Consider the following 16,784-nt stretch of genomic DNA (forward strand, 5'->3'; position numbering starts at 1 on the left):
GAGACTCTACTTGAGTATTCTTTTTAACTGTGTCACCAGGAAATAATTATGATAAGCCATATGTTAATGGAATATCACTTGGTCTAATATTGGTTTTTTTTCTAAATCATTGTAGGGAAAATTAGCTTCTAGAACCAGAACATATTATACTGTAACTTATTAAGCACATTTTGCTACATCAGATATATCATTAATAGATATTTTGCATGAGGACAGAAACTTTAGTTGAAAAAATAATCAAATCAAAAAATTTAAATGGCACACTTTGCTGTATTCTATTTTTCGGTAAGTCTCAGCTAAATCAAAGCTTATAATTTAGTCACTCCTTATAAAATTGTCAGTTTAGTAAAATCATTGGCCTTAAAAGTTTGCCCTAGAAATCTACTTCTCCATTAACTTATCTAAATATGTAACTCCCAAAGCTTTCCACAGCAGTAATGGATGAAAAGCATGTGTAAAATCCTAGCTCCTACACATCCTAGCTCCTATACATGGTAGTGTGAAATGGGAAATTAAAATTCCCAAAGATATTCCTACAATAACCAATTCCAATTATGTTTGGGATTTCCCCTAAACTTTGTTGCAAACAGAATAACTTGTTAGACTAGGCTAAGGATTAGGGAACATGCTTTAACTTCAAAAGACCTATGTTTCAATCCTGCTGTGTACCATCTACCAGTTTTATGACTGGGAGCAAATTAAATGACATCTCTAAGCCTGCTTTTCTTAATTGCACTACTTTATGGATGTATTTTAAAAATTAAATGAGATGATGTTTACAAAACTTGGAGTGTACTGCCTAGCAATTGGTAAGCATTTAACAGGTACATATATATATGTATTTATACAGTAGATATATATACATTAATTGACATCAATCATACTATCTATGAATATAAATATACATATATATTTGTGAATACACAGGTATTTTTGAATTCTGTTGCAAATTCTGATGCTATTAACTAGAATAAACAGTGAACAAAATGCACAAATGTCTCTTTAAAGTTTATATTCTTTGTGGGAGGAAACAGGCTATGAATAATATGTACATAATTATTTTACAGCATTACTTAAATTTGAGTACACTGTATTAAGAAAAGTAGAAAGGAAGCAAAACCTTTAATGACAGATCATAGATGAATCTGCCTGGTATAAAAGAACAGTAGGTAATTTATGTAACAGAAAAAGACTCACAATAAGGAAGGACAATTTCAGAATACTGAGAATAAAAGTATACTCTGTAAAGTTTATAAGGAAGGTTTCTATAGGATTTTGCCTTTGATCTTGAACAACCTTGTCAGATTTGTAAAGCAAATAGTATATTCACATTTTATAGAAGAACACAAAGGATTACAGGAGGCAGGTTTGTTCAGGTTTACACCATTTTCAAGTTTAAGACTAGAATAAGGATAAACGACACTATTGCAGGTTTGGGGAAACAGGTTTATGTTCTTTTCAGTAGTAGTGTGGAGATTGCCATTAACTGGGCTGTTAATGAGCAATGTTTATCTACTCCTGAAAGCTAACTGCAAAAAGAGAACCGTCATAGAGCACAGTTACGCTTGTACTAAGCATTCAGCATATGGTAAAACAGTACTAATTTGCTGTATTCTTTCTAATGTAAATGACGTTAGGCAGATTCAATAGCAGTGTCCTGAATTGTATAGTAGCTTTAGTAGGTCTAATTTTAAATACTTACATTCTACTTTATCTTTTTTTAGTAATAACCAGAACATTATTTCAATCTATAGCTTGACTTAATTACATCTCTTAAATTATTTTTTTTATTGCTTGAGCTAAATGTTAATTTTTTAATCAAGAAAATAATAGGTGAACAAAAAGAAAAAGGAAGAAAAATCAATCCTAATATGAAACTAAATGTATTTCAGTGTTCAGAAGTATGTGAATAGGAAAAGGTAATATTCACATATGTGAATATGTGATATATTAGGTAAAATGGCTTGCAGAACCTTGGATCCCAGTGAAATCCACAGTACTATTGCTACAATGAAACATAGAAATCCTCAAACCAAGTATAACAAATACAGGTTATAAGTAGCCTTAGGTAAGTGCAGGTCAGATTTTGTGACTAAGTAGTTCAAGTTAGGACAGATTTTACCATCAAAGCAATTAAAGAAAAAACTTTTGAAATTTAGAGCTGCAGAAAAAAGATTATAAGACCACATTAAAAATACAGCATAACCCCCTACTTATATAGTGGGATTATAATATAAATTTTTTTTTACTCTGTAAGATATCACAAATATCTCTGCTTGGCATATTTGGGGAAGAAGGGAGGGGTATTTTATTTTAGTATCATGATTCTCAGAAATATTGTTATTTACATTTTCTTACAGATTTATTGGATCACAAAATTGGAAAACACAATTGTAGACTGATTTTACATGTGGTTTGACCAGGGCCCCAACTTCTTTTTTGGAGTTTTTGGCTCTATCCTCCTTAGCTGGGGGCAGGGTTAAGCTTTGTTCTTAGGTCAACTTTCTCATTTTTTCAAATGTCTGCAGAAATTCCAAAACATATCTACAGACCAATCAACTCTTATGGATAGAGGTCATATTGGATTTTCTTTAATCTTCCTATGAACCTGTGTTTCTATTTTTTATTATTTCCATTCATACTAAAAGACATCCTTTAGCATTTCTTCAAATGTAGGGAGTCTGCAGGCAAAAAAAATCCAAGCTTTCATTTATCTAAAAATGATTGATTTCATCTTATTTTTTAAAGAAAATTTTCACTGGATATAAAATTATGGGTTAACTTTTTCCTTTCAGTAATTAAAAAATGATTATTTCATTATCTTCTGGTTCCATTGTTTGTAATAAAAAGTCAACAATTATGTTTTCATTATACAATGCCTTTTTTCTCTGGCTGCTTTCAGAGATTTGTTTCTGTAAATTTTCTTTTCAGCAATTTAAATATGATGTGACTTTTATATCTGTGTAGCTAAGATCTCATGGAATTCCTTGATCTACAACATATTATTCTTCATTAAATTTGGGAAAATTTTAGCCATTATTTTTTCATTTAGCTTTTTATTCCCTATTCTTCCCTTGTTCTCCTTTCAGAACTCTAATTACATGTACCTAAGACCATTTGATGATGTCAGCCATTCCCAAAAGACTGTTTTAATTTTTTTCTCTATGTTCTTGCAACTGGACAATTTATATTGACCTGGCTTCAAGTTCACTGACTTTCTATTCCAAATTGCTATTGAGTCTATAAAATTGATATTTTATTTTAGCTGTCATAATTAAGTTCTAAAATATCCATTTAACTTTTTATAGTTTTTATTGAAAAACTCATTGCTGAGTCTTTCAGTAAAAAAAACTCATTGCTGAGTTTTTCCATATTTTTTCATTTATTAAGACCATATCTTCTTTTCATTCCTGTTTTGCTTTTACTTTTTTAAACATAGTTGTAATAACCTATCATAGCTACTTTAAAGTTGTTGCTTACTACGTTCAACATCTTGGAAAATTTTAACTTCTTTTTCTTCCTGAAGACCATCCCCTGATTCATCCATTTTTTTTCTCTTCCTCTCTCTCTCTTCATGTACAATACTTTTTGTTGTTCTTCATCCTGGACACTGTAGGATGTAGAACCTTGGCTTTAGGTTCAAGCATTCAGTTATCAGCTGATCACCTTGAATTTGTTAAGACTTAATTTACTCTCTGTTCAAATTCTAGTGCTCAAGTAAGTCACTCTAATTTAGCAGGACGCAAACTCCAAATTCTCTCCCTTGTATGTGTTTTCAGATCTTGGTTACAAGTAGTGTCAGGACAGACCTAAAGTATGTCTTAACTCTAGAACATGGCACTTATTCTTATAGCATCAGCCTTTTTGTGTCACCTGAATACCAGAAGTTCTAACAAGGTGTCAGTGTGATCTGTATACTCTGATAGAGCCAGAACTACAGTTTAACCCAGCATTGCTTTTCTCCAGAGCTGCTGCACCTATAATTTGTCCGTTCCATACTCCTAATAGAAGCTGCAATCCATTAAGCCTTGGGAGTGTCATCCTGCAAATACATAGCCCAGGAATCAGCCATAGACCCGTAGGAGATTTCCATGTGGCCTTCTGGAGCCGCTTTTCTCATCAGCTTCCTCTCTTGATGCTGTGTGCCACAGAATTAGTTTACTTCCGCTGCCCGAAATTCTCATACTCGCCTTCTCATCTCAGTGGGATGACTCTGCTCTACTTGGACACCTACTTTCTGCGCCTCTGTTGAAAAATTGTTCCCAGGTAGAAGGTGGGGTAATCATGAAGACGACCTTGTGAATTTTTTCTTCTTTTAGTCTTTTGCTGTCTGTTATTCATTAGCTAGAAAGTATTACCTCTATAATTCATCCAGTTTTATAGTTATTTCTTGCAAGAAGGGTATTCTAGTCATTGCCTCATGATCAACCACCATATTGCCCTCCAGAAAGATTTTTCAAAATGCATTTCTACCAAAAGTTATGAAAATACTTGCTTATATCCATACCAGCTCTAAGTTTAATATTATTTTAACATTTGGAGATTAAGTAATTTTTTAAAATATCATGTATATAGATATGTGGTTTTTAGATATATGTACTTTTTCATATATGTATACTTTCATATACATAATATATGTATATATATACTTTGATTTCCAAAATATCTGAAATTTTTTATTATAATTTCACCTGGGAACTCTCCAGAATATTTAAGTATATTCCAAATAAGTCATTAATTTTATACATTCATAGAAAATGTGTTATTTTAGCTGAAATTAGGCAGAAAAAAATAAAAAACCAATAGATATTTGAAAATTAATTTAGCAGCGTTTCTGGCAATTTAGAAAGCTACCAAAAAATGAAATATGTTAGAAAGAATTACATTGTTCATCTTCTGTGATTTTCAAGTGTTTGAGCAGATATATATTTATTTTTTAAAGCTTATTTAAAATTAGCACTTCTAAAAATGATAAATCTGTGATCTGACATGGAAATAAACATCTAAATTTTTTTGAAACTGTCTAATTGTTTGAGTGAGGTGGACTGAATACCAGCCACACTTTGAGAAACTATTTGTGAAATAGGACCTGATTTCTAAAAGAGCATGAATGGTAGGTGCTTGGGAGTCAAATGAAGTTATGGTATCAACAAATAAACTTGAAAGTCACTGAAAACTATATTTTCTTCACAATGCAGAAGAGTATTCGAACAATTCTGAAAGGTTCTGGAGTCAAGAGCAAAGAAACCTATTTAACTTAATCTAATACTAAGGATTTCCCATGTGGTGCAGTGGTAGAGAATTGGCCTGTCAGTGCAGGAGATGCAAGAGACACCGGTTCCATCCCTGGGTCAGAAAGATCTCCTGGAGTAGGAAATGGCAACCCACTCCAGTATTCTTACCTGGAAAATTCCATGGACAGTGGAACCCCGTGGGCTGCAGTCTGTGGGGTCGCAGAGTCCGACACCACTGAGCACACTGCACACAATTGCTATCCAATTTAACTCTGCAAACTTTATCACACTCTGGGAGATGCAAGATAGAGGACATTTGTTGATTCTGTCTCTCCAAGGACTTCCCTTCAAATAAAGATATTTCAGATGCCTTTGATGACTAAGTAGGGCTCTAACTACCCAAGGGGGTGAAGCTGCATGAGTCACCATCAGAGCATTTAAATTACCTATTGAGTGAGAAAAGCTCTGCTAAATGTGAGAAAATGTGCTAGATGACCTAGGTTAGGAATATATATATATATATGTAGTAAATTGGCGGCGTACATGAATGGAATCACCACATCTTAAAGACGTATCACTAAACTCCTAATAGAAATTTTATAAACTTATGATCCAACTTTATTCTCGTTTTAAAAATACTATTAATACTATAAATACCAAAAATACTATTTAAAAAATACTATTAAAAGCATGTAGCAGCAATTTGATAACCTAGTTGGAAAAAGGAATCTTATGAATCTATACTGTAACTAATAGGAACTAAAGCAGACAATTGGTAAGATCTAATTTAGAGATTAACAATGCAAGATTTCTCATCATCATATTATCTATAGATATTTCATTTACTAAACCGAGCTTTTGCAGTTCTTTTTTGGGGGGAGCTTTAAAATATATTTCTTAAATTCAGTATACAAATGGATGCAGGAAACTATAAATAAAATAAAAGAAGTATTTATCAAACATAGCAATTTTTATCTTTAATAATAATAATTTTAATTAATAAATACTAGAATTGATTTCCCGGCAGTAATTTACCTCTGAAGTCATGCAGAGGGCTACTTGACATTTAGGGATGCTATGGTGAAGATTGAGAAAAAGGAGGAAAGAATTAATTATGTGACTTTGGAATTTATATGTTTGTCTTTACTAAATTGAATGAGGTCCCTCCTTACCTGGTACAAACTGCTAGTAATTATGAACACCTAGAATCAGATTGGCTATGTAATTTGTAGGGTCTGGTACAACATGAAAATTCAGGGCTCCTTATTTAAAATTATTAAGAATTTCAAGGAGGTGACAACAGAGCATTGAACTAGGTATGAATCCTTCTGACCACAAAAATATGTGTGACTGAACAAGTCTAACACCCATACAACCAACCCTGATTGGAATATTTTTATAGAATAATAACCAGGTATACGAAACTGACTAAATCTGATTAAGGAGGCAGAGTTCTTCTAAATCCCCAGGCAACCAGAAGCCCAGTGGCAAGCATACAGTTTGGCACAACAATTTCTAGGGAAACCTCTAAGGACTAGTTCAGATGAGACTCGGTAGATAGATACACATAGGACTGTTCAGATAACCTGCTGATAATGAGTTTTTTTATACTATGCTATAAATACAAGCTATTCTCTTATCTGGAGACTGTGGTGAATTTTAAAGATAATATTGCTATCATCTCCTGCACTAGAAAGAGAAAAAATACCTAGATGGTATACAATATATAATGCAGGAAATAAGTTTATAATACAGGAAAGAAATTTGTCTGGGAAATTTTCTCAAAAGATTCAATGAAATAAAAGAAAATTAAGAGCACTAATATGGGTTGATGGCTCTACTGTGGTATCTTTGTATATAAGTTTATATTATGCAGCTCTCCTATGTGTCTTGCTTGATTCATGTCAAGTGCTTTATTGTTTTCAAGGCATGCCTATTATGTATAATCTCATAGGTAAGACAGTTGGTCTTCAGAAAAAGTTGTAACTCCAATAATGTAAAAAGTTTAGTTAGTGGTCGAGCTAAAAATATCTTGCACTTATTGAGGGTATACTATGGACTAGACATCATACTAAGCAGTTTCCATGTAGTATTCATTTAGATTTATTATAACTTTTTCAACAGAGAGTGACTTTGTTTACACTTTACTTAAACTAGTTAAAAATAGTAAATTTTTCTGTGTTCAACTGGTAAATGTAGGAGGCAGCCTCAGATATAGCTGAATTTGTGCTGAAGTGATGTTTTCAGAAATTTATCTCACCAACGTTCAGCTCTGCCTTCCTCTTTATTGTCTGTTCTCAGATGTAGTCTGTGCATGTGGTAGCAGGAATGACCTCCACATTTACAAGCCTTTAATGGTCTGATCTCATATAGAAAGAGGCTCCCACCTATCTAATTCCCAAGAAGGGCTAAGCCTTGACTTGTTTCTATGCCCACTCCTGCATGAATCATAGGGGCAAAGAGATGTTCTAATTGCGCAGACCTAAGTCATGGCATCTCCCTGGGGCTGAGAGATACTCCACTCCTTAACCGTGTAGATGGAGGATGAGAGAGGTCTTGTTTCCAAAAGTTGTCTCAGGGTGCTATTTCCAAGAAAGGGAAAGTGATTCTGGGTAGACCATAGTAAGAGATACCCATTACAAAAGTTATCATTGTAATTTATATTTACACACAAGCAAACTGAGACTTAAGGAGAAAAGAAAGATACTCTGCTTCACTGTAACTATTTTGCAGGCATGATGCTTTTCCCGAGGAAATATAAGGTATTGTATGTCCCAATCCTTCAGAACAATAAAAGAAATTTATTTTGTGTGTGTTCAAGGAATGACTCACTACCTCCAGAAGGAAGATGTTTGTTAACTGTATTATCATCTTCAAGCTAATAGATTCAGAGATGACTTTATGTAGACATAAGTAATTGGGAATTTTATAGACATTCTGGAATGCATATTTTCTAAATGACTAACATTTAGTGGGAACCCACTATTAAAGAATCGTTTTTTAAAAAAGGAAGTTTTAGACATCGAGCTCTTGAGATATCAGTAATTTTTTTCTTAAACCGATGAGTAAAAATGGGTGGAAGACAACCTAAATCCATTTATTTACTTAGTAGTGAATGATTTAGCCCAAGGATACTTCAAAAGTATTTTCTGTATATGGAACTGAGGTTTTGTGAATAAGTTTGGAAAAGAAACCAGAACGGTCTACCATACATTTTGAGAGAAATTATCCAATTAACCTGGGCCAGCTTAGAGAGTAGCTATGGGAAATTTCTTGTATTTTGGCTCCTTCTCGGTTCCACAACTGATTGAAATGACAAATTAGCACTTGACAGCTGATATGTCCACCAAGCAATGGTTTACAGGGTGCCTTCATTATGACTACATTGAACCAAATTAAATCTGTCTCTTGAAAATCTGAACTGGAGACTGTAGGAGTCAGGTAGTTTGTAAAAGGAGCAGAAATACAAACACATCTAGAGTGGAGCTTGTCAATGTGTACACACTGGAGTTGAGATCTCTGTTTCTGAGACTACAAATACTAGAGATCCTGACCAGTCACCTAAGTTTGTTGGTCAACTAGAATAACTACTGCTGTGTCTTTTAAACAGTCTCATCTCAGCAAGGTCTGCATAGTGGTGAAACAACTGAATAGTCATGTAGAATTCTAAGCATCACAGTTTAAATAGGATAACCCCAAACTGCAGGGTGTTCAGAGAATGGCAGGTAAAAAGATCTGATTTTTGAATTTGAAAAAGACATACTTGAACATAGTGCTCATGCTTAGACCAGAGAAACAGAGTGTGGAGGGTATAAAGATATACTCAGAGAGATCTGAGAGAGAGATTGAGTGTTGTATATTCTTGGCAGCTGTAGAAGAAAGGCAAGCAGATTCTTTACAATCTGAGCCACCAATCTGCCTGCAGAAAAAAGGCCAATGAATAAAACAGACAGGCGGTAGAGCTATTTACACTCAACTAATGAAGAAATTTTCCAACCTTTTGCTGACATGTGAAAACTGATCTTGGATGATAAAATTGTAGTGGTATGATATTGTAGGCAAGATTTCATTGGATAATTAGATATTCTTCAATTTAAAGAAAGTATTATTGTCCAGTTTTATAAAAACTTTCTTTTTTAGAAAACTAGGCTAATTGTCAGAGCTGGACTTACCATAAACTTTAGAGTTCCTCATTTGCAGCTGGCTTCCCTGGTGGCTGAGAAGGTAAAGAATCTGCCTCCAATTCAAGAGGCATGGGTTCTATCCCTGGGTCAGGAAGATCCCCTAGAGAAGGGAATGTCAACCCACTCCCGTATTCTTGCCTGGGAAGTCCCATGAACAGAGGAGCCTGGCAGGCTACAGTTCATGGGTTCGCAAATAGTCAGACAAGACTGAGTGACTAACACTTTCACTTTTAAGTGTTTGGGAAAAATCCAAACAGCTTTCTTTTTGTGTTTATGTATTATTTTACTTAAAATAGTCCCCCTATTATAAAAGTTCAAAGTCTCATAAAATCTGAATTGTTAATAGTGATGATGCTCACAGGATTTAAAACTATTCCATTCATATTTGAATCCACAAATTTGAATGACTATTCTAATTTATGTATATGAAAGCTTTATTATGTAGAATGAGAACAACTTATTCATTTGTGACACACAGATGAAAAAGGAACCAGTGTAATGAACTCTGGAGGTATGCTACCTCATAAAGTGTCAATTCAAGTATAAATATGAAATAGTACAGGAATTAAAATGCGTATTTATTTTCTTGGAACAATGTATTTTTATCATAGATCCAGGCACACAGTAGGCATCCATTCAATATTTGTTTCTCTATGGGGATCTTGCATTTCTATGATTTTTTTTACACTTAATTTTGCAGTAGAAACTGATATTTAATATTTAAATTAACTGATTTTTTTGTAAGAATTTCAGATAAGTTGATGTTTTACTCGGTAGAAAATATATTTTTATGTTTTAATAGTCTCTCAAGGGAGATCTACTCACATTAACAAAAAACAAAAAAGAACTAAAATAGGAAAGCAAACAATAAATAAAAGTAATGTTCTACCTTTCATCACAAATGAGTCAAAAGTAAGTTTTTGCTTCTTTTTATTAGCCCATTTTTATAGCTGTTCATTGTGCTATATTTTGTAAATGGCTGGAATAAAATATGTTTGTTATAGTTTTTTTCAGAAGAAATGATTATTTCTGTAAAATAATGTTCTCATACCCTGGAGAAGGGGATGGCTACCCACTCCAGTATTCTTGCCTGGAGAATTCCATGGCCAGAGAAGCCTGGCAGGTTACAGTCCAAGGGGTTGCAATGAGTTGGACACAACTGAGCAACTGATACACACACACAGTTAGTTAACACATTAGGTAAAAAAAGTAGTCAGTTCTCTCATTTGAGAATACTTAATAAAATTATTTTCAAAGCTGATAGTTTTGGCTTTAATCAAGATTCCCTTTCATGCAGCTTTATTTGGGATTGTGCTCAGTTTTCACTCATAGTTTCTGCTGTCTCCACTCAAGAAGTGGTCATTGCTGTCATGTAGGATGACACTGATCCTTGCAAGCTTCAGCCGGAAACCATAAAACTCTGTTGTGACTTAAAAAATAGAAAAGAAGTATAATCTTTATGATAACATGACCTAAAACAAAGATAGTTTTAACCCTAATCTTTCACCTACCCACTCACACAGATACCACATACACACACAGAATATCACACAAATCCTTTCCTAGATGTTATAATTTCGAGGCTTTAATTTTAGGGTTTTTGGTGCATTCTATTCCCATAGAAGTTTACACTGTTCTTTGTGACTAATTGTTAATAGAAACTAGGGAACACCTCCACGCGCCTTCATCTATTTTCAGTTGTGGTGTGTCTCTGAACCATATGCCTAAATGTTTTTCCACTTCCAGTTTATATCTGCATTAATTATCTTCCAAGAAAGTAGTACAAATTGGTACAAAACTAATTCTAAAGAAGTTAATTGATGAAACAGAGAAAATTTCAGGTTTCTTAATTATATCTAGAGCCTACAAATCTTTAGGATTTTTATGTGTTTTTAAGTATGGCTTAAGAAGTGAATTTTGTATTACAGAGTGTAGTTTGAAACTTTAACAGTTAGGTGTTTAAACTTTGTATCCTTGCAAAGTTCCAAGGATTGTTTGGACAAAATCTCTAAGTCTTTTCTGTTTAAACATCATTATTATTATTTAGTAGGTTTTAATTTTTTAGTTGGTAGAATCTTAGTTTACTTTTTATTAATAATTATTTTATTGTACAGTTAGATTCATAAAATAGAGATTATAAATAATAAATGGAATTTTTATGTCAGAGTAATGCTTAGCTATGTAATTGCACAGCTTGAGATGTGAGGTTTGGGACTTGTGGTATTGGTTTAAATTTTTTCTTTTAAGTGAAAGTCACTCAGTCAAGTCTGACTCTGCAACCCCATGGACTATACAGTCCATGGAATTCTCCAGACAAGAATACCGGAGTGGATAGCCTTTTCCTTCTCCAGGGGATCTGCCCAACCCAGGGATCAAACCCAGGCCTCCCGCATTGCGGGTGGATTCTTTACCACTGAGCCACAACGGGAGTTCATCACTAATAGATTCCTAGTTGTTAAGTCCTGTATGACTCAGTTCAAGTATCTCTTCTTAGTGACATTTCTCAACAGAATTAAAAGACACTTTAGTGTCTGTTGATGATAATGCACCTGTCAAAATTATAAATTCACAGTTACATGCTCATACTTTGAGAGTGATGACTTGATATTCACAAAGCAACTCATTAGTTATTTTAACAGGAACATATTTTGGTGAGGAAATATATTTTCTACTTCCTCAAAGCACTCACAAATTTACTTTAACCTCACATTACTAAGTTACAACTAGTTTTTTTAAAACCTAAAATTTAAGTGATTGGTAGAATAACATAATTATATGTTTAGAAAATGCTTATATTACATATGAAATTTTCTTAACTAAATTTTTTGACATGAGTAACGTTTCTGTATATATTACATTTACTTAGACATCTTCATTTTGGCAGTCTCTAATTGAGAAATACAAGTACTTTTTTTAAGATTTAATAACTTATTTATTCTTGGCTGCGCCGGGTCTTGATTGATGCACTGGCGCTTTCTCAAGAAGTGGCAAGCCGGGGTTACCTTTAGTTGCAGTGCTCAGGCCTCTCATTGCAATGGCTTCTCTTGTTGTGGACCTCTAGGGTGTGTGGGTGTCAGTAGTTGTCTCAGTAGTTGTGGCCTGAGGGCTTAGTTGCTCCCTGGCATGTGGGATCTTCCTGGACCAGGGATCAAACCTGTGTTGTCTACAGTCGCAGGCAGATTCTTAACCTCTAGACCACCAAGGAAGCCCCAAATACAAGTACCTTTTTATTTACTTAAGTTTATTTGACCCATCTAATTTGAAACTTTCACTATACTTTAAATATTCTAAAGAAACATGCCCAACTGAAAACGATAATTGTGAAAATCATCGAATTGTTCTACGAATCAGTTCACTCACTGAGTCATGTCCGACTCTTTGCGACCCCCTGGACTGCCCCACGCCAGGCTTCCCTATCCGTCACCAGCTCCCGGAGCTTGCTCAGGCTCATGTCCATCAAGTCGGTGATGCCATCTAACCGTCTCATCCTCTGTCGTTCTCTTCTCCTCACACCTTCAATCTTTCCCAGCATCAGGGTCTTTTCCGATGAATCAGTTCTTCAGTTCAGGTGGCCACAGTATTGGAGCTTCAGTTTTAGCATCAGTCCTTCCAATTAATATTCAGGACTGATTTCCTTTGGGATTGCCTGGTTGGATCTCCTTGCAGTCCAAGGGACTCTCAAGAGTCTTCTCCAACACCACAGTTCAAAAACATCAATTCTTCAGTGCTCAGCTTTCTTTATGGTCCAACACTCACATCCATTCATGACTACTGGAAAAACCATAGCTTTGACTAGACAGACCTTTTTCAGCAAAGTAATGTCTCTGCTTTTTAATATGCTGTCTAGTTTTGTCATAGCTTTTGGTGCCACAACTGAAATAAAGCCACAGCTGTGTTTCTGCTTTGAAAATTATTTTGAATTGTGAGTGAAACATTTTACTGTCTAAACTCTCTGCAGCTACAGATCAAATGCCAATTTCTAGTACTAGTGATTTACAATACAATTATTATAAAAATTCATTCATTTTTTCTATGATAATATTTTTAGATAGTAATTTTTTCTCATAATCAAATCATTATATGTCAATGTTAACAGAAGTATGAGACTGTCACTTTATAATGTTGGTTAGGAGGAGTGATATTCTTAAGGGCCAAACTTAAAGTTAAGACTATTTCAAGAATTCATACTTGGTTCAGAAACAGAACTTTTGACTTCATAAAACATTTGGACATTCTTTTCCTCTCTCATAGTTAAATGGCTTTACTGCATATGTGCAAAATGTTATAAAATGTTCCTATTAATTACTTTTGAATTAATCTCAATTTAAACATATAAGACTTACAGTGAAATAAGAATATTGCAAATGGTAATAGCTCAATGTACACAATCTCATTTTTGATGACTAAGTAATTATATAGACAATATTGTAAATATTTAAGCCAGTAGTCTTATGCCTAATGCCTTTGTTTCCTACATCTCATTGTTTCTTTCTCTTAGATCGGGGTACTGTGCAGAAGGTGGTGGTTCTTCCTACTAACAGCTCTGCTCGCGGTGAGCTCATTCTGGAGGAGCTGGAAGTCTTTAAGGTTTGAACGTCTATTCTGTTAGCATCAGCCCATGCATGAAAAATGGAATTCTGTAATCTTATGACCACTTTGGAGGAAAAAAATTGATAAAAGATCAAATAAATGAATGTTATAAATTTTTGAGAGTAGGAAACACCAGATAAAATGAGAAGTATAGCACAAATATTTTTCTGAAGTCATTTTTTACATTTCAAGTTATCTTAAAATTAAAAAATTAGTTTTTTAGCTCCCATCACAACTTGAAGAATTTTGATGTCATCATTATTTTTTTTTCAAATGAGTTCTTATGGTCAAGGTCTAGACTATCTGCCCTGAAAGGGCTTTTATCATTTGCTTTACAAGCCACTGAGACCCAAATAGTTCCTCAATAATGATTGTTAGAAAAACTTTCTCATATTTTTTTGCCAGGAACTTCAAGAAAAACTGCTTTGTTTTCTCTTGTTTTATTGCTTTCAATTCAAATGTCACTCTAGTTAAAACAAACATTGTTGTCTCTTGAAGCTTAGAATTTCATGTTCTGTCTAAACTTGGAATTGCATTGTTTATTCTCTTTGTCCTTGAATTTGGCATAAAAAGAAATGAAAACACAACCAAAAAAAGGCCCATAGAGGAAAATTCAGGCCAGGTGACGCTAGTGGTAAACAACCCTTTGCCAATGCAGGGCATGGAGACGAAGGTTTGATCTCTGGGTCAAGAAGATCCCCTGAGGAGGTCATGGCAACCCATTCCACTATTCTTGCCTGGAGAATCCCATGGGAGCCTGGTGGGCTACATAAGGTCACAAAGAGTCAGACATGGCTAAAGCAACTTAGCACACAGGCACACACACACCTGAGCCTGGAGAACAGGTACATGGTGTCCTGAAAACCCTTCTCTCCTTAAGGTATATGTCATTCTATTGATAGTTCAAATGATCCCTCTTAGCTGCATTTGGAAAAATGAGTAAAGCACAGCCAGATTTTGAAGAAACATTGGTATGGAATTAATTCTACTGCAAACTTCTATTTCTTACTAAACTAACTAAGAAACAATGGTCATGGACACCAAAAGACCAGAGTGAGCTTGTACTGGAGTAAAAATAGCACTTCAAAACCCCTAAGTGCAAATTATTACTAGTCCAGAAAGTTGCCTTGTTCAGTTGAATGAACTCAGAATGTATTAATATATGTTCCCACAGTCACCAAAGATACTGGATTTTAAGCACATAAGTGACTAGGATACAATGATGTTAGATTATGCTAATACAGTTTAAATATGAAGAAATATTTTTAAAAAGCCAATACAGAATCTGAGTAATTCTGGCAGTTTCCCATTATGTTATTAAAGTTACAGTTTTTAACGTTAGACTAACTTTGGCATCAGGTTCCTTGTGATTAGTAGATTAATATTGTGCTCACAAAATATTAATCATGTGCATTCAAGTGCCATTTCTATGCCTTGCTTTGTAAAGAAATGTCGCTGGATTAACCAAAATCACATTTTACCGAAGAATACATATATTTTTCTCATTCAGTTCAGTAGGGGCAACATGAATGGCCAAAATAATATGAAGTATCTTATTCAGTAGTTTTCTTGAAGATAGCAAAAAGGTTGTATTTCAGCACTTCATTTTTAATTCTGAAATATCTTTTTTTGATAATCAGAAAATGTTAATTGAGTTTTACACAAACTCAAACATATACTCTATGGAAAGGTCTTAAAAATGTGAGGTATTCTGATCATGTGCTAACTACTTATGATCTGTTATATGAGTTATGCTGGTATTATCATCATAAAGAATAAACTCTCAGTGGAAAAATAGAGTCAGTCAAAATGCATGTGGGGGGGAATCAACCCAAGAGAGACTAAGGATGCTTGAGCATTCTTCCGGATGTGTGTGCCAGTGATTGATATGGCTAAACTGAGAGACACAGTTACCAAATAAAGTTACTGTCTTCAGCATGGTGTTTGTGTCACATTTTTTGAGGTGAGGTAAAAATAATTGGGTGTGTATGATATACTGTGATGGGTACTTGAGGAAATAATACATTTAAATTGGAAAAAAATCCTTAGCTAAGTGTCACACTGATATACTGCAGAAAACTCCATTTAACTTTTAAAAACCAAGCACTTTGTTTTTAAAGAGCACAGAACCATAATATCTTCTTTAATCCTCTTTTCAGAACTTTTTCTTAAAATATGCCCAACTTCCCTAAACTTAACCTGAATTCGAAGTACAACTATTAATATTTCCCTAGGTGGATATAAGTTGCAAGTCTTGCCCTGTATGTGTGTGCATTTCTAAATGAATGTCATGATTTGTTGCAATCGAGTATTTAGAGATATCACTATATTCTCTTTTAAATGTTTGTATGAACACATAACTCCAGAAAGTGAAGTAATTATGGGCAGAGTTGATTTTGGCAGCATGTGCACACTTAAGTTACTCAGATGAAGCTTCACAAAACTTTATCACATTATCACAAATCTAATCTTTAATCTTTAAAAGGACTAATGATATGTAAGAAGTAAAGTTAAGAACAGAGAAATTTTTAAAAAGGATAACTATTTAAGATAACTTTTAGGTTCTTTTACTAATTCACACTTATCAAAATAAAACCTTACCTAGCAACATTCTTTTGTTTTCAACTAAGAGGATTAATAAGTGTACAGGTCAGTCACTCAGTTGTGTCCGACTCTTTGCAACCCCATGGACTGCAGCACGCTAGGCCTCCCTGTCCATCACCAACTCCCAGAGTTTACCCAAACCCATGATCATTGTGTCGTGATGCCATCCAAC

At 34.2% G+C, this 16,784-nt stretch overlaps 1 protein-coding gene across 1 annotated transcript in view; it reads left to right on the top strand.

Moving 5' to 3' along the window:
• The window catches only part of SEMA3C (semaphorin 3C), a 204,603-nt gene that overhangs the window by 165,819 nt on the left and 22,000 nt on the right, over window positions 1–16,784 (top strand). Inside the window, exon 13 of the mRNA XM_043462920.1 lies at window positions 13,917–14,005. Within this exon, the coding sequence (XP_043318855.1) occupies window positions 13,917–14,005 (89 nt within the window). The remainder of the gene's footprint in view (window positions 1–13,916; window positions 14,006–16,784) is intronic.

Source organism: Cervus canadensis, chromosome 3, assembly GCF_019320065.1.
Source record: "Cervus canadensis isolate Bull #8, Minnesota chromosome 3, ASM1932006v1, whole genome shotgun sequence".
NCBI lineage: Eukaryota > Metazoa > Chordata > Mammalia > Artiodactyla > Cervidae > Cervus > Cervus canadensis.